Source organism: Lytechinus pictus, chromosome 13 (genome assembly GCF_037042905.1).
Source record: "Lytechinus pictus isolate F3 Inbred chromosome 13, Lp3.0, whole genome shotgun sequence".
Taxonomy (NCBI): domain Eukaryota; kingdom Metazoa; phylum Echinodermata; class Echinoidea; order Temnopleuroida; family Toxopneustidae; genus Lytechinus; species Lytechinus pictus.
The window spans coordinates 23,065,407-23,089,609 of NC_087257.1; the positions used below are offsets into that span (position 1 = coordinate 23,065,407).

Here is a 24,203-nt window from a genome sequence, read left to right on the forward strand (position 1 = left end):
CTCTTGATTTCATCATAATATCAATACCGGTAATCGGTATTATTATTATTATCATTATTATCAATGTAGCAGGGATAATAATAGTAACCGGTAATGTAAGTTTGTTCTCGTTGTGTATATTTCTATATATTATCTTATAGTTTGTGCTCTGATTCTCTGAGAGTACAACTCGGCCGGCCTATCGACCTTATCTTGACCATTGCAAAAAAAACAACCGGGCCGATCGAAGGCAAGAAAATTTTGTCAATAAAACGACATGTGCATGTGTGTGCATAATAGAAGTAGAGCGAGGTCAAAATGAAGTGGTGTGAGAGACCTCATGAATTATGCATAAAAACGTAAGTGGGTGTGTTTGTCTTATTAGTGTATGAATACCTGACAGATTTTAAATTCATATAAATGTTCAACCAATATTTGCATGTTTGGATTCCTAAGAACACAATTTCGACATTGATTGCGGATAGTTTTTTCATGAAAAATTTAGTTTATATTCCAATTCAGTTCTTGCTTTAGCTTTCAAGGCGTCCGATTTTCTGTATTTTTGCTCACTTTCAAAATACACTCTGAATTTTAGACTATCTCTTCTCGGTCAGTCGACTGATACTGGCTTTTTATTGGTTCACCTTTTTGCATACATTACCATAATAATAATAATGATCGCGCGATCGGACCACAACAGCTGAGATCTGAGCCGACAAACGTAAACGGAGTGTGCATGAGTGAACCAACCTCACCGGTATTTCATACTTTATCACCAGATTTCGAAGCGAAACGACAAAATATTCAACTATTGACCGTCTCTTTCATGTTCTTGAGGAACAGGCTAATATAAGGTGAGTGTATTTACCGATTCAGTGGAATAGAATATAAGTTTTATTTAGATGTAAAAGTTACAGTTTTCAGGCAAAATGAACAACGTAAGAGTTAAAACAAATGCAGCAACATCATGAATCATTGAATGTGATGTGTGTCAATTGATAGACCAAAAGCTTCAGAATCAGACATTCTCTCACATGTTATGTATTTTGGTTGTTCCGCTGAACTACGTCTACGATGGTGAATGGGGGTGATAGTAAAATGTCAGAAATTGTTAAATAAATCCCCAGAAACGACAGTTATTCCTGTCAGGCCTTGCCTTGCCCTTGGTTAACGTTGGGACTTGGTTTTTCTTTTGTTGCATGTGGCATGTTTTTGTGTTTAATTTTGTTTTGAACTGAGTCAGTGAGTGAAGCCTGAGGCTGAGTCGAGACTGAGTGAAGGAGTAACGTTGGACATGATTATGTCCAGTTTTTGTAGCGGAAGAAATATTGATCTGAAGACTTTGAGTTGTGACTTAACGTTAGGCCTAAAATTAACGTTACGCCTAAAAATAACGTTACGGTACATGTAGGCTATACCTCATCCTCAACTTGATATTCGTGCAGGCTTCACTCCACTTCAATACCGCTACACTACGTAGCCTACGCTCCACAGCCTCCACTTACCCGAACATCAAGGTACAGAACTCGCTCGGATACTCTGAGTGGCAAAGGTGGGAAAAAATGCATATTGTAAAAATTGTAGGCCTAGGCCTATGTCGAAATGGCATAAAAAAAGAATTAAGGCTTAATTTCTTAATTTATACCCTACTTTCACTCCATATCCATCCTCCGGTTAGCCTCAAAATTGGTGATTTAGATCTAGTCTTTTTAGAGCCAACATGGAGTTCCTCACACGTATAGATAATTTGCTGCCGATTTCAAAACATCGCATGCTCGAGGTCTGAGCTCAGACCCTCACGCATGCAATGTTTTGAAATCGGCAGCGAATTATTTATACGTGTGAGGAACTCCATGTTGGCTCTAAATCACCAATTTTGAGGCTAATCGGGGGATGGATATGTACTTAGTGAAATTAGGGTGTAAAGTAAGAAATTAAGCTTTTATTCTTTTTTTTTATGCTGCTTCGACTTTCGACATGTATTTTTTACAATAGATATGCATTTTTACCCACCTTTGCCACTCAGACTTTATTGATACAGTTTTCTGCATTATCCTGATTATAAATAGATCTAGGTCTAGGCCTAGATCTAAACTAGTCCTATCCTAGACTCACACCTAATGCGTATAAAGGTATGATAGTTCCCCCCCCAAAAAAAAAAACGTAGCTTCGATGATCTGTATTATGAAGTGCCGTTTTGAAGAAAAATTCATAGAATATAGATTGAAAATGTTTTTTATTGAATAATAAAATTTAGATATTGATTGATACTAATTATTACAATGATAATTATTAACAATCAATATTCAAATTTTAAGAAATTCCAGAGCAAGAGTTTTAAGAGGGTGTACCTGGCTAAGTGACCGGATGTCAGACCCCCTTATGAATATGCAATTATGTTCTACATTATTCAATTAAGCCAGAGTCGCTACATGTAGGAAGCGTTTGGGGAGTAAAAATCATTCACTAGCTCAAGTTTACTTTGGAGAGTAACCTTGCGTATCCTAAATGAATTATTTTTAGTCCCCATGCGTCTCCAGATAAAGTGAAAGTGAGTCTCCATTGATCAACAGTTATTTCTAGATCAAATGTAGAGCAGCCTCGAGGTGTTTGGAGAGTAAAATCAATTTGCTAATCCAAGATAGACAGTATCTAGGGATTAGCCCACATGAGCAAATAATTGTTACTCTCCAAATGTATTGCCAGTTGTGATACATGTTATGTCTAGACAAGACAGCTATCCAGGAATTTTTCAGTACAAATTTCATAAATGATTGCAAGTAATGTCAGACAGTTCCACAAATTATTTTTGAAATTTATACTCATGCATGAATTTAGGAGAATATCAAGAACTGCAAAAAATGATGTTTATTGGCTTAAGTGTTAGGACATTTGACCCATCCATCCTACAGAGAAACACAAGCCCTATAGTATCAGTGTAATTGTATTTTGGGAATCAAATCCAACTAAAATTGTTTAAAAAGAAACAGAAACCAAAGTGAGAAAGTTCAGCTTTGTAAAAAAAAAATGTAAAAAAATTGTGATCACAATACCCCCCCCCCCACCTCCCCCTTCCATTTCCTCTAAGGCACAAAGTAGCTTAAATATGTTTTTACAAAAATTTTAATCAGAATATTTAATCTCCTCTACAGATATGAATTATAGTCACTTAGTGGGGTGAAAGAGGATAATGGAAAAGTATCACAGATTTTGAAGGGCTATATTTACATGTATGTTAACTGAAAAGTACATGTAGATAATAAATATACATGTAGGATATTAGTCTTCACCACTTGTCACTATCTACTCGCTGAATTGCCATTAGCGATCTCCTTTTTCAAACAGCTATAGTTTTCTGAAACCTTGTTGAGTTTTAATGATAATAATTAATTAATACTCAATTTTTATATCTATGGTGCAAATTACAGTTAAGTCTCTTATTGCTCTAAAAGGTAGTATGCGAAAGAGATAGATAGAAATTGAAAAACAAAAATATTGAACCTGATACAGCATTAAACATAACCTAAAAACATCACTTTACTGTTACATATTAAGACTTGAAGAATTTTGACTATTTGGAACTACATGTATATAATACATCATTAGGAAATTTGAGCTTATCTTTGGAAAAGGTAACACTTTGGAAAAGTTTTAAGCTTTTGTTTGTTCTAAACTAATTTTGTCTTTTATACTAAAATTGCATTTCACTATTTAAACTTAACATTCATGTATTTCTAGATGACTTCACACAATTCTTTCTTACTTCTATAAACATTGGTTGTAATAAAAAGAGTAACAGTTTTGGGGGAAACAGATTCAGCTTTTGGATTTTTAGTGAAAATTAAGTGTGCAGACATGGGACTTTCAAACATAAGATTTCCTGTAATGGATTCAGCAAGATTCTTTGTTAAATTCACAAAGCATGTTGTCAATGTATCCAGCATGTACACGTTTGAGTGGTTTGCAAGCAATCAATCTCAAGCAATTTTTTGTATCAAATAGCAATCTTTCATTTTATAATCAATAAGGCCTACAATACATGTACATACTATTGATTTGATCATTAGTATTTGCACTCAATCGCAAATTTCATCATTTCCATGAAAGGTTCTTGACCCTCACTCCCTCAATTTGTGATGGTGATGATGATACTTGAACATTGGATATGTGCTGCATAAAACAATACTTTTTAGAAATGAATAAAAAAGGAGATTTCAGTTCACACCGTGTCTCATTTTTATACATTAAAAAAAAAATTGCAGTGTTTGTTATTACTTCAAAAATGCAGAGGACTTTGCTCAATTCATACAGTGCAAACGTGCAAACATGTCGACATATTAAGCTTTTGTTTAGTATATTTGGCAAATTCCTCATTCTGTACTTGCTCTCCCCAATATGTGAACATTACCATGAAAATAATGTACTAATGTGATTTCCATTTATACTGTACTTGTTTGAGTTGTTTCATAAAAATATCCTTGAACTCGGGGCAGCACAGCAGAGCAGCACAGCATTGATGTGTAAATTGTAGGACTTTACATTTTGTTGTACACATAGGCTACAGTGGCACGTATACAAGGGCATGTTCATTATCAAGTCTCACTGAACACTAAGTACTGTACACACTAAAGCAGAGAGTGGAGGCTACATGTAATCTCTGTACAAGAAGGATGCAGGCTTTTATGTGTGATGTAGGTCACTGGTCAATTTCTATTGCCCTGACCTCATTAGGACTTAGGAGTTGGAAAGATGCTTAGTCAAGTGGACAAAGCTGGACAATCGCACTGGTCACGTTTTCGTGCTCCAAAGGGTGAAGGTTATGTAGAGTGAGCTCAAGATGCAGGTCACTTGTTAACCCTTTATTACTGCACTATAGCAAGCTTGATGGGGGGGGGGGGGGCATTGCCGCATAGGGACAGTGCCTAAAAAAATTAAAGAGGGGGAAAGAAAGGAAGAAAGATTATTGAATAAAGATAGATAATTGTGCATTTTGCATGTACAATGTACATGTGTATGGAGTATTCATTACACAATGAAGGTTACAATGATCTACTACATGTACGTGGATTCTGATATTTACTTCCGGTACTTAATGTACCATTACTTTCAATCACCAATTTACATGCACATGAAATTGTGTCCGTGTAGGTCTACTAGTGATGTTGATTTGAAAGTGCATTTTAAACCTCTCTCAATAACAACAACAGCAGCAAAAATTAATCTGAATCTTTTAATAGATCACAGTTTCTGACTCATTTTCAGGAGTGCTATGAGTTTGGAAAGGTAACAGAAAGTCTGTAATTTAAAGGGGAATTCAACCCAAACAAAAACTTGTTTTTATAAGAAAAAGAAAAATCAGACAAGTTGATAGGTGAAAGTTTGAACAATATTGGACAAACAAGAAAGTTATGAATTTTTCAAAGTTGTAAATATTGGTAATCACTATACTCATGGAGACTTCATATTGGCCGCGTATGGGATGTCATAGTGATGTAAGGCAAGGACTACTCTTCCATGTACTTTATACATATTATGGCTAAAATGTCATTTTTCCCAAAAGTTTTATTTCAAATTATATTTTTCTTTCATGAGGACATTAAGCAATATACTACCTGGGTTATATTTAGATTACTGCCCCAGGGGAATGGGTACTTAGGAGAAAACCACAAATCCCTGATAATAAAGTACATGGCCTATGGGAAAGTTGTCCTTGCCCCTTCTCATAATTTACTTACCCAGTTGCCAATTTGAAATCTACATATAATAGTGATCTCAATTTTAAAGCAGCTATAACTTTCTTATTGCTTGTCCGATTTCTTTCAAACTTTCGCCATTCTGTTTAATTTATTTTTCTCCTTCCCAACAAAACATTTTATGGCCAAGGCTGGATTCCCCTTTAAAGGGGAAATTCTCTCTGATGTCAAGTTCTTATACTAAAAGCAGAAAATTTTGAAAAAAGTTTGACTAAAAAATGGTTGGTTGAAAATTTGTAGAAAGTGTTGAGGACTTTTCCAAGATTCGAACTGTCTGACTTGCATGATTTTCTGATGAAATATAACGATACAGAAGATTGCTGCTAGCTTGTCATGTCAAAAAAGATAAAAATTCATCCACAGTTAGTATACAAATATACCAGGCTTTGAGTAATTATCGCGGAAATTATTTGTCTGAGGTTGGACTGGCAAATAGTAAATTACATGTATGCCATTACAACTGAGGATGAATAATCCTCTTTTTACTTTTGAAATAAAGGCCTGGTATATTTGTTTTATATCCTACATTTTATAAGTTAGAACAACAGATCTTGATAATCTAGTTTTTATACACATAGTTCATCTTTTTTTAATCTGAACCAAAATATAGATATTGTGCTGCGCTGACTGACCTACTTTTCCTGAAGCTCTGCGCATTTGTGCCTGCGCCCGAGAGATTGCGCGATCCGTGTCAATGATCTGTGAGGTTAATGATGGAATACATGTAGTGCATTATTCCATCATTGACGTCACAGAATAGCAATTTTTCTTCAGTGGGTGTTTCATTTCTAACATTATTGCAAAATGTTGGGTCACATGATGCTATTTAAACCAATCAGCATACATTATTTAATTTATGTAAGATATAATAGTTATTAATTATTATTGTATTGAGGGAGAGTGAAAATACTCTCATTCATTTCATTCAATAATATATACATGTAAAATCATACAAATATCATACATTATTTTGAACATAAATATATAAATATAATCATGAAACATTTTTTTAAATTTCTCTTCTATTATAAACAACTTGACATTATAAAGTAGTAGATTCCCAGGGAAACACATAGCAGTATACCGTATTGATGATGATATTCATATTGATCCAATGTGTATTGTTGATAATAATCGGCATGAGGAATTTTGCATTGTGTGCAATGTGACATTTAATCAAGCTCTACAAATAAATGGGCATGACAAAGATAATTTTTGGCTCAATTTCAAAAGATTAATATGTTGATACTGTACATCTCACATTAGTCTATACACACACTTGCAATGTACAGGTACTGTATATACATGTACATGTAGCCTACATAAAACATTCATTTTACAGAAGGAGACTCGAGTCCGATCATATTGAAACCAAGTACATGTATATCATGTGGTGCATGCAATAACCGATGCATAATGATGACATCTGTTACATTAATAACATTTAAATTCTCTCTGCTTTGTTTTCCATGTAGACCTACAGAACCCAAGTTGAACCTCTTAATCTGAACCTTCATATTTTCCTGCTGAAATGTCACATGATCCATCTTCCTGCCTTTAGTAGCCAGCTACGTATTCAAGGACCTGTACCTAGGCTACACATATGCTGCAATAGTGAGCTCCATTCACTACTACACATCCTGCTTGCCCAACTTGCTGAAACTGTTACATTCCATCATAGAATAGAATAGGTGGTCTGCAGAATAAGCCAAAATCAGACAATAAACCAAAATCAGACAATAAACATGGCTTCTCAGGGGCCAGTGTCCTCTCCGCAGAATCCCAGCGGTCAGTCGTCCATACTAAGTGGTCAACAACCCAAGGAGAGCTTGAGCACCCATTCCTTTGGCCATACCATGGCCATTCTTCTGGACAGACAGAAAGTAAAGGTAGGTTATCCAATAAATCCCATAAAGACAATTACAATACAATATGATTTTAGTACAATACATATTTTCAATATAATTAGTCTATAACAAGTTATCTGTGTAGCCTGTAGGGCTCAATTAGTTTATTCTTAGTTAAGCTGATTTAAAAAAAAGAAAAGAAAAGCTATCCAGTTAGGTTTTCACATTCTCCCAGAATTTTAAGCTAGATTTGCGGAGGTGTCATGGTGTAGTGGTTCAGTCACTTGACTCTCAAAACTAAGGGTTGAGGGTTCGAATCCCACCTGGCACTAATGTCCTTTGGCAAGGCACTTATCCACGTTTGTCACTCTCCACCCAGGTATTAAATGGGTACCCGGTAGGATGTAAAAGTCAATGTGCTTAGATTGGCATGTGTGCAATGATAATTGGTTGCCTGGCCAAGATACTCCCCAGGGAGTAGAGATGGTTTACTTTTATGTGTGGGACAGTGATGGATCCTATGACCAGGGTAATAATAATCACAATGTAAAGCACTTAGAAACCAACGTATAAAGTGCTATATATTATTATTACTGTATTTAGTTCAGAAAATCAGCACTGATTTTTTTTTTTTTGGTCAAAGTGATTAATTATTGTCCAATAGTTTAAATACTTCTGGTATGTTTGTACCTTTCATACAGTATGTACTGAATCAACGATTCCCCTTGCCAGGCTTGCCCATTGCACACAATTCTGTACAACCATTTCGTTTAGTTTGTTTTGTTTGATTATTTACAGCTATGTCGATCCTTGTGCAGACGCGGTGTTGTTCTCTTCCTTATTGGCATTGTGATGGCTCTTGTACTTAATCTTCTTCAAGTCCAGAATAATGTCACCTTGTTCCCCCCTGAGACTCTGGACAGTATTTCCTCCTCGGCCTGGTGGGTTGCACCTTTCTGTGGCTCTGCTGCTGGTGAGTTAAAGCTAAGCTTATGTAATCTCAGAAAGCAATATTTCATGAGAATGTCTTTAAAATACATGTAAAGGTTAATTTTTACCTTATGTTAATTTTGTAGATCTAGCAGGTGTATTGGTCTGTAAGCAATGTGACCCTAAGAAATGGTCTAGTCTATTCTGAGAAGCTTAGATACACCAAAGATCACAAACATAGATAAGCACATGTGGGACAGTGTATTATTGCTAGGAAAAAGACCCATCACTAACTGGCAGGGATGACATATTTATTTGGCTAATTTTTTCAGCAATTTTGCATTTTATTATTCATCATATAATTTAGGGAACATTTCTCCATATAAAAACTTGAGATCCACATCTTTGAGTTGGTGATTTAACAAATTATACGATTCTCATCCATTTTTTCTTTGAACAGTTCTTGTTGGCCTCCTCTACCCATGCATAGATGATAAGCTTGGAGAGACGCCATATTACAAGAGAGAGTGGTCCCATGTCATGCGATGTCTTGCCGTCTTCGTAGGAATTAACCATGCTTGTGCTGTATCCTTGACAAACGTAGTATAAAATGATTTTTTTTTAATGGATGACACAGTAATATTCAGCAGATAATCAATCTTGAAGGAAAGAATGTTTGAATTCCATCAGTACTTGCCAGAAATTGAGCATGGGGCAATTGCACCACATTCACCAATTGCTTTGGGATATTTTTCAAAGAGGAGGCTGAAGTCTTTGATATACTAGCAGGGTTGAGTATGAATGCTTACCAGGGTCCCGTATCACAAATTTTAGCGATTAATCGTATGCTTAATTTTCATGATTGATCGTACATTGTAGTCAATGGAATCAATCGTAGAAAAATGTTCCACGATCATTGCTAAGCTTTGTGTTATTGGCCCTTGAAAGCTTGCAAAATGTGTGCATTTTTACGTCAAGTAACTGTACATTTTTATTACTAACTAGTTAGAAATACCTCGTTTCCCAACAAAGAAACCTTGATTACTTGGTATAAATTGGTCCCTTTCTCTGTATGGGGCAGGAAAGGAAATCATGTGGATATCATAAATGTTTTAAATTTCTTTTTAATATCTTCAAATCTGGGAGTGTTTCATGAAAGGACTTGTCTGACGTGGCGACGTTGTATTCGACAAGTTCTGCTTTATCCAACAATAATCATAGGGAGTTCTTCTCAGCACATTAACATCAAGGAAAGTTGTAAGATCTGATAACTTGTCAGATTTAATATGTTGATGCTGTAAGTATAGTCCTTGACTCTATGCCAACACAGAAAATTGAATTTGGCAATAATCTCCAATTTTCTCTGACATTGGCTGCAATGTCCCTCGGTCTATGGTGGCTCTTTGACCGATCGAGGAGTGGGTTTGGTCTTGCCCTCACCATTGCCTTCTTAGCCACTCTCATCACACAACTCCTTGTCTATAAGGGAGTTTACAGGTAAGGAGTGTTCACACTGAGTTTCGTTCTCATGTCTATATTCATGTAGATAATACAGTTCAACTCCAGATTTAAGAAAAAGTTTAGTTCACACTTCTATGGAATGCTAGGTTTAATCTTCCTCTTTGAATATGAAACATTTATGTCAGCAAAAAAAAAATAATTGAGATTAATTCACACATTCCATATCTAATAGTATTGCAAGTTTATATTTAGGACACTTTGTAACTCATTGCAGAATTGAAATAATCTGTACTTTTGGAATGAGTTGACAACAGGCAGTGGCACTTCATAAAAGTGTGATCTACATGTAAATGATCTAGGATTGACTTGATTGATGCTTTGATATATTTTCATAATTTGCTGAGCAATATTCCTGGATTCATTATGTTTTAAGGATAATTTTTTTAAGATGAGTGGATTAAAGTAATCATGCTTCTTACATGTAGTTATCCTACTATTATAAAGGATTATGTATAACAGGGCTTTTCCTCACAATGACAAATCACATTAAAACAAAGTTTTAAGATAATTTGCACAAGCTGAAGTACAGTTGGATTACTACAAGTACAATTCAATTCCAAAGTTCTTTTTTTTTCGCTTTAAAAAATATACATTAATAACGAAAAAGGCCCATTTACAGTATGATCTAATTATGAAAACAAAAAATAACCCAATTTATTTTATCTGGATAAAAGCTTGTTGCTTACATCTCTTCAACTTAATCTTTCTGTTCCAGGTACACTGAACCCGACTTCCTTTACGTGCGTTCTTGGCTTCCATGTGTGTTCTTCTCAGGAGGTGTAACAATAGGCAATATAGGCAGACAGCTTGCATTGGTGAGTGCAGTCTGATGGTGTATCATGGGGTTCCAGGAGTGGGGGGGGGGCATGGGGTAGGTTCCCACTGATGTTATTGGCTTATCTCGTAAAGCTCTTCATAAAATCACACATGACTGGTGACATGTTCTTGTGCTAAATGACATACCCCATGTAGCTGAATGAGTACAGAATTACATGTTCCATTTGTGGTAAAGTCGTAACTTACAAATGGTCATATGCAGTGCCACTTCAGTCTCAGCATCTAATCATAATCAAGTGTGTCATGGAATATAGCATAATGATAATTTCTTATGCAACAGGTCCCTTGGTTGATTGGGCAAATGGAAATTAATATCTTCTTGCCTTGGAGCTCAGTGCCATGACAGAGTTTAAACAATGCACCTTGTCAACAACAGTATGACAAGATCATGTGTTGCAGAAATACCAGTATTTGAATATTAATTATGAACATGTCCATGTCTATTCTTTCAGGTTGACCGTCAGTTTGCAAAGGAACACATGAGTTGAATTCATTAGAATGGAAGAAATAGACTTCTATTATGAGATTATTCTTGAGACAAAGAACTGACAACTGCAGCTGAATGTAGAAATGCAAGCGAAGAGGCTAGATGTCGCCGAAAGCATAGCAAGATGGCTTCAGAAGCTGATGGCATATACAGACTGGAACAACTGCATGTCGGCTTGTATGTAGCATGATAAAATTTGCTCTCTTGAGGACATAATTTATATGCTGCATGTTGCATTGATGTTGGAACACTGCAGATGAGCCTTGGCAAGTAAATGACATCTGAATAGTTCTGCGACATCTGTAACAGCTGCGTGAATACTGCCGAAAGATATCCATAGAGCTGCATTGGTGCCTTCTGCTTAGTCATTTCTTATGGAGCAATTGTTGCAGGACAGCAGGGTTGAGATGCGACCTATTAATGCAGTATTTAAGAGCTTTTGATGCAGACGTATGTTGTAACGTCTATCATGGCATGATTATTCAAGGGAACTGATTGCCCATTGGCTACTTAGCTGCTTCCTGCATCCAGATCGGACAATGTATTTCCTGAGAATTGACTCTTCGCTTAGGAGGACAGGGAGTAGAGACTTATTTGTTAAGTGTTATGCGCTATACAGAAACTGACCATTATTATTTTTTTATTATTAGATATGAGCATGCATCTTGATTGCTAAAGCTCTCGGTTCTCTTCACCGTGTAGGAGAACATTGACGTTTGGTACTTAGCTGTACTTTTACCCAAGATGTGCCATGATTGAGATTTACAGAGTGTTAAGAAAACAGTACCTGTAAGCTTTTCCTGCCAAACCTGTGGACATCTGCGCTAAGCCACATGTAATATTTTGACCTGTAACAGGACACAAATGTGACTCCAAACTTAATAACTTGAAGCTGCAGCCAGTGTTGCGCAGATGGTTACTTACTCTAGGGTCTTCCAAATTTAGATCCACCCATACTTTGAATTTGTCCATAAGGATGTTCACTCGCACCATTTCAAGTTTATAGTAACTTGGTCTAAAAACTGTTCGCCTACATCTTAGATAGTTTAATACCCCTTTCGTCCAACTCTCAGTCTAATTCCGAGATGGTCCGATTTCCACTTTGTCTTTTCAATATGTTCTACTTTGTCAAATTGAAGATTTGATTCCATAACCAGGGCCCCATGGCATACAAGTTACTATGATGGTAACTTTGCCATCCAATGGTAACTTCCCTGAAATCCTTGATTCTGATTGGCTGCTTAGCATTGTTACCATGGTAGTTGCCATTGGATGGCAAAGTTCCTATAATGGTAACTATTATGCAACAGAGCCCAGGTCAACTAATAAAAATTGGGTATAGCCTGACTGGGACTAAGACAAAATGGTAAATGGGTCGAATGGCATGTGGACCAAATGGTTAGTACATGAACTGGTTGTAGGTGAACTGGGATTAGACCAAATGGAAAGTGGAACCAATTGGATGTAGACTGAGTGACAATTTACCTTTCATTAATGCGCTATGGGGGTTAAATGTATTTATAAAGGTACTCATGAGTCAAGTTTGTGAACAATTGAGATCTTGAGTACCTAAAAGTGATTTTTTTCCTTCAAAGGTATTTAAAAAGTTAGTTTTGGACAAAGTATCTTAACAGACTACTTTTACGTATCTTGAAAGGTGTTTTCATTGTATGGATATTTACTTACATATACTCTTACGGTTTTGAAGGCCTAACATAGTAAGAAATTACAGGAAATTATTTTGTCATACCATCGTGAAATGACCTCACACATCTATGATTGTGTGTGTTATGCTTAAAGTGTGCTTTGATGTTGTATAAATATATATATTATATATTCAAGACTTCCATTGTAAAAATGAAAAATTTCGGAAAATTTAACACACATCAAAACAGTGTTACATTTTTTGAACTGTTGAACAGTTGTAGTTAATGAGATGAGGAAGAAGTCTTCTTTTTGCCATTTCTGAGCCTTTACTTCATCTGTACACAGCATGTTAAACTTTTCAGCCACAAGCTAAATACTTGATATCACGAGAAATGAAATACTACGACGAGAAATCGTCCCCAAATCCGATTAATGTCAGCAAGTGCTGTCTCCGCATATTCAGACGTAGTTCGTAAACATGCAAAATAATAGTGTTTTAAACGGAGACAAAGTTCATTGATGATTACTATTATCTCATTGACAAAAGAGTTTAGAAAGATAACAAACTCCGTCCCAATATTTTGATCTCTCTTCTCCATGTACATCAAGTAACTACTGAAAGAAATGCTAGTACTTGGGCCAATAAAGAATGTTTCTGAAACAAAGACAAAGTTCATTGATGATCGCAGTACAATTATCTTATTGACAAGTATAGATAACAAACTCCACCGTAATATTTTGATCTCTCATCAGGCAACTACTGAAAAAAAATCTAGCACTTAAGAATGTTTCTAACCAGAGACAAAGGTCATTGATGATTACGATTATCTCATTAACAAAGAGTTTAGAAAGATAACAAACTCCGTCCCAATATTTTGATCTCTCATCAGTTAACGACTGGAAGAAATGCTAGCATTTGGGCTGATAAACTTTTGTATACAAAGTGCAGTACCCTCTAACAGACCTGCCAACCAGTACGTTTTGTTAAAACCAGGGTGAAGATATTCACATTTTTAATGTTTTTTTTTTTCATCTGCAAGAGCAGTGCGCATTTTAGCTTGCATGCAGCTTGAGCGCCGCGATGAGCGAGTGCGCCAAGCATTTTATTATGAAATACACTTTTTTGGGGAAATTTTTTTTTTAAAATCACAGAATACAGTTTTTCATTCCCAGAGGTTGGCAGGTCTGCATATTTATCTCACACGGTAAAAATACTGATTTTTTTGTCAAAATACTGATTTTTGGGGATAAGAATACTGAAAATGCAAAATACAACTTGGCAGCTCTGCTCTAATCAAATATTTATGATAATGACTTGCTGTTTTGTTGTCTTCACCGATGCTGGGGGATGTTTCACAAAGAGTCAAGTGTGACGTAGAGTCGCACTTGAATTCCCAGTTGCATGTGGTATAAAAGGCATCACCGTATTGGTCATTCATGAGAAGAGGACGAGCGTTGCTTGTGATCAATGAGATTGTGCATTTCATAATATGCCCTTGCGGCACTAAGCACAACTTTAAATCGGACACTTAAAACCTTTGTGAAACACCCCCAGAAATGCAGTGCTGCTTTGATAGTGTATGTGTATCTCAAAGTCTGAAAACATAGATAATGGTTTTAAGCATTTATTGCTGAATTCATGTCTTTTCTCATGGCTGTGTACTTGTGACGCAGTGCTGAAAGTTTTACAAAATGAAAGATGTTCAGGGTTTCGGAAAACCTGCCGTCATCTAATTACATTCTTTCTTTGCTTTAGGCTATTTATTGGTCATCTAGCAATACATGTAGGTTATCCTATTTGAAACCAACTGGGTTCATTTTGCAGATACAGTACCTTGCAGGTTATATTAAGTTTAATGAATTTAATGATTATGTCTTGCTGTCCAACATATTTATTATTTTTCCTTCCAAGCTTTTCATGTTAATTTATCTATTTACAGTTATCTTCCGTTTCTGTTAGCTGCTTTGTCAATTTGCCTCAATTTTTGTTTGCTGCTTCATTTAATTTCTTTGGAAGGAAAGGAATTTCTTGTCTGGATTACAATGTGCCATTAATCCAGTGTCTAATATAACTCATACCTGCCAAGTATTCCTAATAGGTAGGAACATTCTTATTTTGGGGAATGAAAATTGCCATCTTAACGTGTGTTCTGTCAGAAAAACAAACTATGTAGTAATGAATGGGGAATTTATGAATGTTCCTACTTCTGGGAATTGTGTAATCTGTTCCTATGTGTTCCTATGTGTTGGCTGTCTCGGGTGGCAGGTATGAAATTAAATCAGATTTAGAGGTGTTTGTACCATAATACAGCTACATGTAGATAAAAGTATGTGTACAATCGACCTTTGATAAAGCAAACAATCACCAAAGTTGAATTGAATTCTAGGGCATACTGCAAATCATGTTTTATTTACCTCTTCTATGTCAGATTTTGCCCAGGTTCAACAGATATTTGTGTTTCCAGTACATGCAGGTTTGAATTTGATTGCCTCACTTGTAGTTATTTATTAAAAAGTGGTTCATCAGAACTTGCCATGTTTAGAGTAAGGGTGATGCTTCATCAACAATATTCAGGGAGTGAAAAAACATGGCTGCCCCCAAACTGAGAAATTGGATCATCTTGCCTTTGACATCTCTTAGTGCGTCATCAAGGGTATCCCTGTGAACATTTGGAGGGAACTAGCATCTGTCACCTGATAAAATTTATTCTTATCATGATTTTTAGATAACTGTGTACATGGGTATGAAAATCCATAGATGTGTCCATGGTATTATAGGGCTGACAAGAAGCATTTCACAATTCTTGGGTCTGCTTTGTAAAGACTAGTGATGGATCCTATTAAAAGGTGAATCAAGATTTCTAAAGTTCCTGTCAAGTAGACAATTTGAATTATTATTATATATTGAGTTTAATTTTAATCTACTGCAACTCTTTGTAAGATGGATCACAGTATCTTTCAATCATTTCCACCTGGTTCATCCCAATTTCACTAAGTTCTTAACATGGTTAGTATACTTAGGATGCACACAATTCATGAATTGAAGTTGTGACCTAGTTGAAATTCTGGTTTGGAAATAAAATTACTTTTTTGGAAGAATGATGAAAAGGCTTATTTAGACACAATGAAATAAGCTCGGCAACATTTTGCTGTACAAAGTCAAAGGGATGTTTTCAATAGACTCCATTAGGTTAAATCACTACACAAGTATATTTGACATCGAAAGAGAAGTAAAATGGTATAAAGATATTTTCTAATGTATTCACATTTTTCCATTTTAAACATGGGATGAGTCTGTTTGACTTCTTTATGGTCACGATATGGGAGTCCCAAGAAGCTGCCATTCATATTGGGAAGATACAACAATACACATATTTTTATGTTTGTCATGTTCATTATGTGTATGTTATATATATTTCAGAAATTACTTATGTTTCACAATGTAAGTAGTTTAGATGCCAACAGAATGCAATTATGTGAGTGATTCAACCAAACTATGTATAAATGGCAATACATATTGTGATTTCTACTCAGATTTATGTATCTTTGCGTCACATATGAAATCTTTTATCTTAATGAATAAAATTGTATTGAAATTTATTTATTGTTTTAAGATGCTTTTTTTGTCGTAATCCAATTATTTCTTTTTCAGTCTTTAGGGGAAAACAGTACTTTATTGAATGGGCTGGATAAAGAAAAAAAAAGGAGGGAGAGAAGTATAAGAAAGTAGGAGTATAAGAAAGTAGGAGTATAAGAAAGTAGGAGTATGATAAAGTAGGACTATAAGAAAGTAGGTCTATAAGAAAGTAGGACTATAAGAAAGTAGGACTATAAGAAAGTAGGAGTATAAGAAAGTAGAAGTATAAGGAAGTAGGAGTATAAGGAGGAGTATCAGAAGGGGAAGATGAGAGAGAGAAGGGGAAGATGAGAGAGAGGGATGGAAGTGTGAGGAGAGATAATGAAATGATAAACAAGAAAAGCTGCCATGTGTACAGTACAAAAATCATTTATAGTTTATTGCATTAATATTTACACTATTCAAAAAGATCTGAAGCAAATGTAGACAATAGCATAAAACATTCATACAAGTGAAAATGGGACAATACCCTGTAAGTTGTCAGGATGTTTAAATAAAGACATTTGATTAATTTTCTTTTTTCTTCTTCTTTGTCTTCTTTTCTTCTTCTTTGTCTTCTTTTTCCTCTTCTTCTTCTTCTTCTTCTTCTTCTTCTTCTACTCCTTCTTCTTCTTCTTCTTTTTCTTCTCCTCCTTCCTCTTTTTCTTCTGATGTCATCTTCTGTTTGTTTATTTTGAAAATTTTCCTGAAACACTTATTCATTTTTGGAAGTACAAACATTCTCCATCTCAGCAGTCCTGCACATGTTGAGAATCTTTAGCAAATTTCAGTACTGCACAAAATAATATGTCACCACTAAAGTGAAAATATTGAATCCATCAATGGTTCATTCGTTTCGTGTAATGTCTAAACTCCCATTTCTGCGTGCCTGAATCCCTGCTACATTCGTTTGTGATGAGTCTTGCCTTGTAGATTCGTCCCATCGCTACGTCCAAACAATATCCACTCTCACGATGTTTTATTTGACCGGGCTGCACATAATAAAAAAAAAGTCAAAATATTTTAGTATTTTCATTTAAATACTTGATTTTTTCCAATTTAATCATAATTCATTTACTTTATTTATCATAGCTGTGTCAGGTTAGGGTGACCCCCAAGAAACTTTCTTACAAACAATATTTTTACAGGTTCTTGGAATTCTTATTTAGGTCCATAGAATCGTTGATTTTGATTGAGCATTGTCATCATCATGGTCATTACCAAGCAAAGTTAGCATAACTTACTAACTTTCATGCTACAGGACCCGGTTCTCAAAACCATGATCAGTATCGATGCTATTTTGTTTGATATCATGAAAAACAATAAGATGGGAGTCGTAGCGTATTTGAATTCTCGTCCTTGAACATCTCTCTGAAAAGCAATAACGTTCTCTTGTTTTTTAGATGGATTTCGCTTTTGGTTTTTTAGATTTATGAGACTTGAAGTTTTCAAATAAAGACAGTGGACTTAGCAATTAACATGATTTATGATCGTCTAAGTTTGACAGCAGACGCCAGACGACATCGTTTACCTTCGAATGTATCCACTCTTGTGTTCCCGCCATCCCGTGACATGCTTCTAAGGTCGCTTGCTGTCCTATCCTATAGTCTGAGAGATCCAGGCACAGATCTTCAAAGCGGATCTCAAAATCTTTGGTGAGTAATAATGCCTGCACGTTAAAGAAGACATAACATATAGGCATACATAAATTACAACTTTCTAAGAGAAGACAGCATCACAATGTGAGAAATCTGTCCAATTGTGAATTCCTTTACATTATAAACATTCTCATTTATTTTGTTCTTTTGATTTCAGGGACATTTTGATTAAATGAATAAGAAAGGTAAATTCAAAACAATATAAATTGATATTAACTGACTTAAATTCCTATGCACTAATAGGGTATGTGATAAGTGCTATATTAATACTGTAAATTATTTCATTATTATAATTATTAAGAGCAAACTATTTTTTTTTCAATTTGTAAAAAAAAATCATTTCAGGCTGATAGAGTTTTTTTTTCATTTACTGTCAAAAACAATGCTATACAAAATGAGAATTGTTATGAAGTCAGCATTCAGGATAACTATCTGATTTAACGCAATATCGATCGGTTATTATGGACGGTTTCGTTTAGTGTGGCTGCGCTAAAGCGTGCAGCGGGTCACGTTTTGCACGTATCCCAACGGAATATCAAGATCGTTAGAGTAATTATTATCCTCATTATGATACTACTACATACCCACAATGGTATCTAAAGGTACTCTAAACGACCTTCCGCTTTTCCTTCCTGCCAAGTATTCTACTTTGGAAGTAATTTATGGTAATTAGGGAAGTCTACCCTGACCATGCTGACACCAAGTTGGTTTAAATATCCCAGAAAATGAGAGACTAAACACACCAAGAATTAACAGAATTATGGATTTTGTGCAGTACTCTGTACAAAGTCAATAATTATGAACTATATTATATTACAATTGCAATTTATTGAATTTACATCATATATTACATAACAAATGTGACGTCACAAGATTAAAAATTGAAAATTCATTAACCTCAGATTCTTTTAGCGATTTGGCCAACCTTCATTCATTTTTTTATTTTATTTTTCTCCTTTTATCAAAACCAATGTCAAGTCAGGATATTAGATATAATGTAAAGTGCGATATGAAAGAAGAAAGAAAATTCTAACGTCCAATAATATCATGTCATTGTGTTTTATTACCAGTACATTTTTAATTACCTGTTTTTTACCGTCGTCGCTGCAAGTGTCTACTGATAACCTTTTACCCTCTCCACTTGGTACGAAACACAAATCATGATTTTGGTTATGAACCTGAAAAGGGAACAAAAAGAAGAAAAGAATAATAACTATCTTTTATAGACAATGGCGGATCCATTATTTCAGATGGAGGGAGGGGGCGTGCACGAAAATTTCAAAATTTTGACAGCAAAACAAATGAAATAAAAACGGCCACGTTTTCCCCAATAAAATTTGACAAACAAAACAAGTGAGGTAAGGTCTTCAATAAAAACGCGGTTGCATTTCCTGTGTAAAAGCACAAGTTTCTGTACCTTGACTTTCCCAAATGGGGGCACATACCCCCGTGCCCCTTCGATCCTTGAGCTACAGCCGACAAACTATGTTTTATCTGCAGTTACTGTAGGAACTGTACGTGTTTCTCAGCCAATCAAAAATCATTAAGGAAAATTGTCAGTTCTGATAACTTGTCAAACGACATTATGTTGATAAAAGGCTATCATGATACCCGAGTTGCGAAATAAAACTCAAATTGAATTGATTAAAAAAAAAAGTGTCGTTCATAAAAATGATTTTTAGATCAATTGCTCTATTTTTTTTGCTACAATCCCTTGCAATTCTTCGTAAGATGGGACCCAGTACTCTTGACAACCCCTCGGCGAGTTCAATAAGGAGGAACATCTCACCATGTTCCCCTTTTAACATCAATCTTAAAATCACCCACTGGGCCATTTTTTTTCCACTCACAAACACCAAGGAAGGACTGTCGGAGTCAAGGACGGGGTCATGAACCTGTAGGTATACCTGGAAAACCACCTCAGGGATCATTAGATGGTAGTGGTTAGAGGATCGGAGGAGAGGGGGGGGGGCTACCATAATTGGTATAGGTGAAAGGAACTGATTACCATCTCAGTGAAAAAATGTTGTCATATTGTGCAAATACCAGCAGGTAGTTGACTGTAGGTCTGTGCGGAATGATGCAGAGGGCGGTATAGTCGGGTCGCCAAAGTTTATCAATTGAGTTGGTAAATTGAGGACTTCAAACAGTGAACCATCGAGTTGCGGAGTTCAACTATCCAGTATTTCATATAAGAGCTAATATAGGCGGTGACAACACAAGGACTCTTCGGAAGGGGGGTGGGGGCCCGTGGTGGGGGGAGTGCATAGAATTGGACAATACATATTTAAGGGGGAGGGGGGAGGGGCCGTGGCTAAGTCTCACATGTGCTCGCTGGATCCACACCTTATTAGCACATTCGGGTAAATATCACCACTAACCAACGTGTAAACCCTATCTAGGCCGGGGAATTTAGGGAGATCTGTTGCCGGAGGGGGGTTGCCCCCCCCCCCCCCCCTCGGAGATCTCGGCCGTCGATCGCCGCACGATCGCGCCGAAAATTGGCACGCAGGTTTTCTGGGATATGATCGTTGAGGTGGGGGGGGGGGGGTTCAGAGCCCCCGGGCTAGATAGGGTTAAGCAGCACTAACTACATGTATAATCATAATAGATAACTGTCCTTGTCCTTACCCGACCCCATGCTCTTCTTGCGTTGTTGGATGTTGCTAGGAGCGACGGTGTCACGTGATTTAGATACCAGTCGAAGCTGTGACAATTTTGACGTGTCTTCATACTTTCGATCTCTGAAATATCACCAAAGTACCTGTCCTATAAATTGAAAAAGAAAGTAAGTAGTAAGAAAAACGTAATTTATGTTTCCGTTTATAATCCATCAAATCATAACACTGAAAACTGATGACCAGGCACGTCGCTTAAACTTGAGTAAATCTAAAATCAACCAAACCGTAGTATGCCTTCATGTATCGTTAATATGATTTATGATACCAACGTTTGTCGAAATGCACATTGAAGAGAATAAAATGTCGCCTTTGTTTTCAAAATGAAAACATTATTTCGTTATAGCTTTCATGATATTATTTCAACAGAATTACGCGAGCAGGGGAATCTGGAAGAAGATGGGGGAGAATGAGTTGCGAGAGGGGGTGAATAGGAATGCAGATATTGAGGGGAAGTGGACATGATATGTATAAGTAAATTATGAGTACATGATATGCCTAACTGCTATGAAGGCAAAAATATAAAAGGGCTGACTAAAGGGGGTGGTGAGAGAAGTAGGGGAGTGGATCGAACCCAAGATGGGGGAAGGGGAGGGGGGTAATGTGGATCATGGAAGGGGTACCAGGATCTGTTCTTCGCATACGTACTCTGGCATCTGGCACCGCGGAATAAAACTCCTCTTTGTACTCGCCCATCCATGTTTCGGCAATCCTCACCAAGTTACGCTGATACGACGTCTCGAGCGAACCCGGGGACGAGTATGGTGGGGCCTTACGGGTCACGTGACCGACCCGGCTACACGGAACGATGTAGATTGAACCACCACACATCCAGGTCTGAAAATATATCAGAAATAAAAGTAGTAGTCGTGGTAGTAGTAGTAGTAGTAGTAGTAGTAATAGTAGTAGTAGTAGTCGTGGTAGTAGTAGTAGTAGTTAGTAGTAGTAGTAGTAGTAGTAGTAGTAGTAGTAGTAGTAGTAGTAGTAGTAGTAGTAGTAGTAGTAGTAGTAGTAGTAGCTAGTAGTAGTAGTAGTAGTAGTAGTAGTAGTAGTAGTAGTAGTAGTAGTAGTAGTAGTAGAAGTAGTAGTAGTAGTAGCAGTAGTAGTAGTAGTAGTAGTAGTAGTAGTAGTAGTAGTAGTAGTAGTAGTAGTAGTAGTAGTAGTAGTAGTAGTAGTCGTAGTAGTCGTAGTAGTAGTAGTAGTAGTAGAATAGTGTAGTAGTAGTAGTAGTATAGACGGAAGTAAAATTACGTTGATTTATTCGCTTTTTGTGTTTTAGAGTGTATAGATGTTATAATAGTAGGAAGATTTAATGCTAATCGTTTGATAAAAATTGAAGAAAAAAAAAGCCATAGAAATATGACAACGCGGCAAGAACATTGATTACGACGACAACGACAACTATCAATCAACATGATGAAGATGGACGGGATGGACGATTATGTGTTTGTTACTTTTGTTGTTTGTGTCGTTGTTATTGCTGCTGATGATGGTTATGACGATGACGACGATGACCACAATGATAGTGATCATTATGGAAAGATAAAAGGGGTTCCCATGTCTCTCTCTTCACACTCTCAGACTCACCTTAAACGAGAAATCGAGTGCGTCAGCTCCCCATGCGTCAAGCCCTGCGTCAAGACCTCCAACCTTCTCAAAGAATGACTTACTGACAGCAAAGATTCCTCCGTTTGTAAGAGGAGATCTGTGATATAAGTTTGAGAACATCCAAAATATACATGATATACTTTAGCAGATTAGGATATGTTTATATGCAGTCACACGAAAAACAAACTCATATCCAAATCAACCGATAGTAATTCTGGGAATGATATAATTGCTTTGGTCGGGCTCTGTTTCGTCGGTGTGATTATAGCGATTCATTTACACATATTTTAAAAAAATTATAATTCTTTATAATTAGGCTAAGGTTCATATTATGTAATATTCACTTAATTTTTACTTGGTATATTTCTTCTATATAGAATTGTCAAGTGTATAGAATTATCAGTTAAACGGACGCATTAATGAAATGAAATACACAGGGGGTTGCACTATCATAATTATTACAATATCAAAATATATACACGTGAAAACTTAAGAACTCGTTGGTTCCAACAGGTCCTGTAAACCTCCGTTGCTACTTTGAAAAAAAAATCACTTCGTTGGCCACGATTTGTAGGGATGTCTGTCGAAAAGTATTCATAAATAATTAATCTGATTACAAGGATTCGATTCTAATCAAAAGTGGACGTTGTACGATTTGGCATATCGGAATGCCTTGAATAAGTTTCCAAAATCTATACACTCTTTTTAAAGAGGGGTTCATAGCGTGCACATAAAAGAATACATTCCCAAAATAAAAACATCATGCTTTCTATGATGCGAACCCAAGCTAAATAGAAGAAAATATATATGAATAATAATAAACAAATCGATAATAGCACACTAACATAGGCCGGAGTTGGTTAGCATCATTATATAACTAGATGGCTCATCAAAGAAATATCACATCAAGAAATCGAGAGCGGGGTGGGGTAATGGACCTACCTGACAGGCTCCAAGGGGTTGAGTCTATCTGCTTTTTCCATCTTGCTGAGAATGATCCGTCTAGTCTCCAAGCTCCATCTAAAGGAGACCCTTGATAAGGAGCCGTCTTGGAAGCCGAATGTCTCCGGGTCGATGGTGTCAATGATCGGTGATACGACCGTCGTAGGACCTTGGTGAATGAGATCTAACATCGGCTCTAACCTAAAAAATAAAAAAAAGTGAAGATTTTTGTTTTTATGCCATTTTTTTTTGTGTATCGCGTTGACGGAGTTCTACATAAAACCAACTTCTATTTATGGAATCAAACCCCCGGTGGGGGGGGGGGGGGTAGGGGAGATATTCGAGAGTATATGGGTGTCCCCCCCCCCCCCCCCACACACACAAAAAATGATTAAAAAACAACAGTTAGAGGGCGTGGGGTGCCCTAATGCATGGATATTAGTTTTCTAAAAATTTGGTTTTTTGGCCCTAAAAATTTGGCTTTTTTGCCGAACCTTTTTTAAGAGTCTATATACTGGCACGAAAGAATTATACCACCACTAGAGACCTTCAAATCTAAACTGAAGTCTTATTTTTTTTAAACAGTATTAGTTATTGGCACTTTGACCCTCATCCAAACTTTTTTATTCTTTCTTTTCTTGTGCGCCTCGGAATAGAATATTTCTAGATAGATGGCGCTATATAAATGCCTATTATTATT

At 36.3% G+C, this 24,203-nt stretch overlaps 2 protein-coding genes across 2 annotated transcripts; one reads left to right on the forward strand and one right to left on the reverse strand.

Moving 5' to 3' along the window:
• The first annotated feature begins 672 nt into the window (after positions 1-672).
• Positions 673-16,601, forward strand: LOC129275267 (insulin-induced gene 2 protein-like). Its single transcript, XM_054912068.2, has 7 exons — positions 673-833; positions 7,208-7,621; positions 8,378-8,552; positions 8,970-9,094; positions 9,840-10,006; positions 10,746-10,845; positions 11,320-16,601. Exons 2-7 carry the CDS (start codon positions 7,478-7,480, stop codon positions 11,353-11,355), a joined length of 747 nt encoding a protein of 248 aa, XP_054768043.1. The 5' UTR covers positions 673-833; positions 7,208-7,477; the 3' UTR covers positions 11,356-16,601.
• A 390-nt stretch (positions 16,602-16,991) lies between these two features.
• On the reverse strand, positions 16,992-23,699 carry LOC129275266 (polypeptide N-acetylgalactosaminyltransferase 5-like). Its single transcript, XM_054912067.2, has 7 exons — positions 23,504-23,699; positions 22,541-22,658; positions 21,602-21,790; positions 20,907-21,044; positions 19,361-19,453; positions 18,149-18,286; positions 16,992-17,609 (listed from the first exon to the last, which is right to left on the reverse strand). The coding sequence occupies exons 1-7, from the start codon at positions 23,692-23,694 to the stop codon at positions 17,457-17,459; spliced, it is 1,020 nt and encodes a 339-aa protein (XP_054768042.2). The 5' UTR covers positions 23,695-23,699; the 3' UTR covers positions 16,992-17,456.
• Between the last annotated feature and the right edge of the window lie 504 nt (positions 23,700-24,203).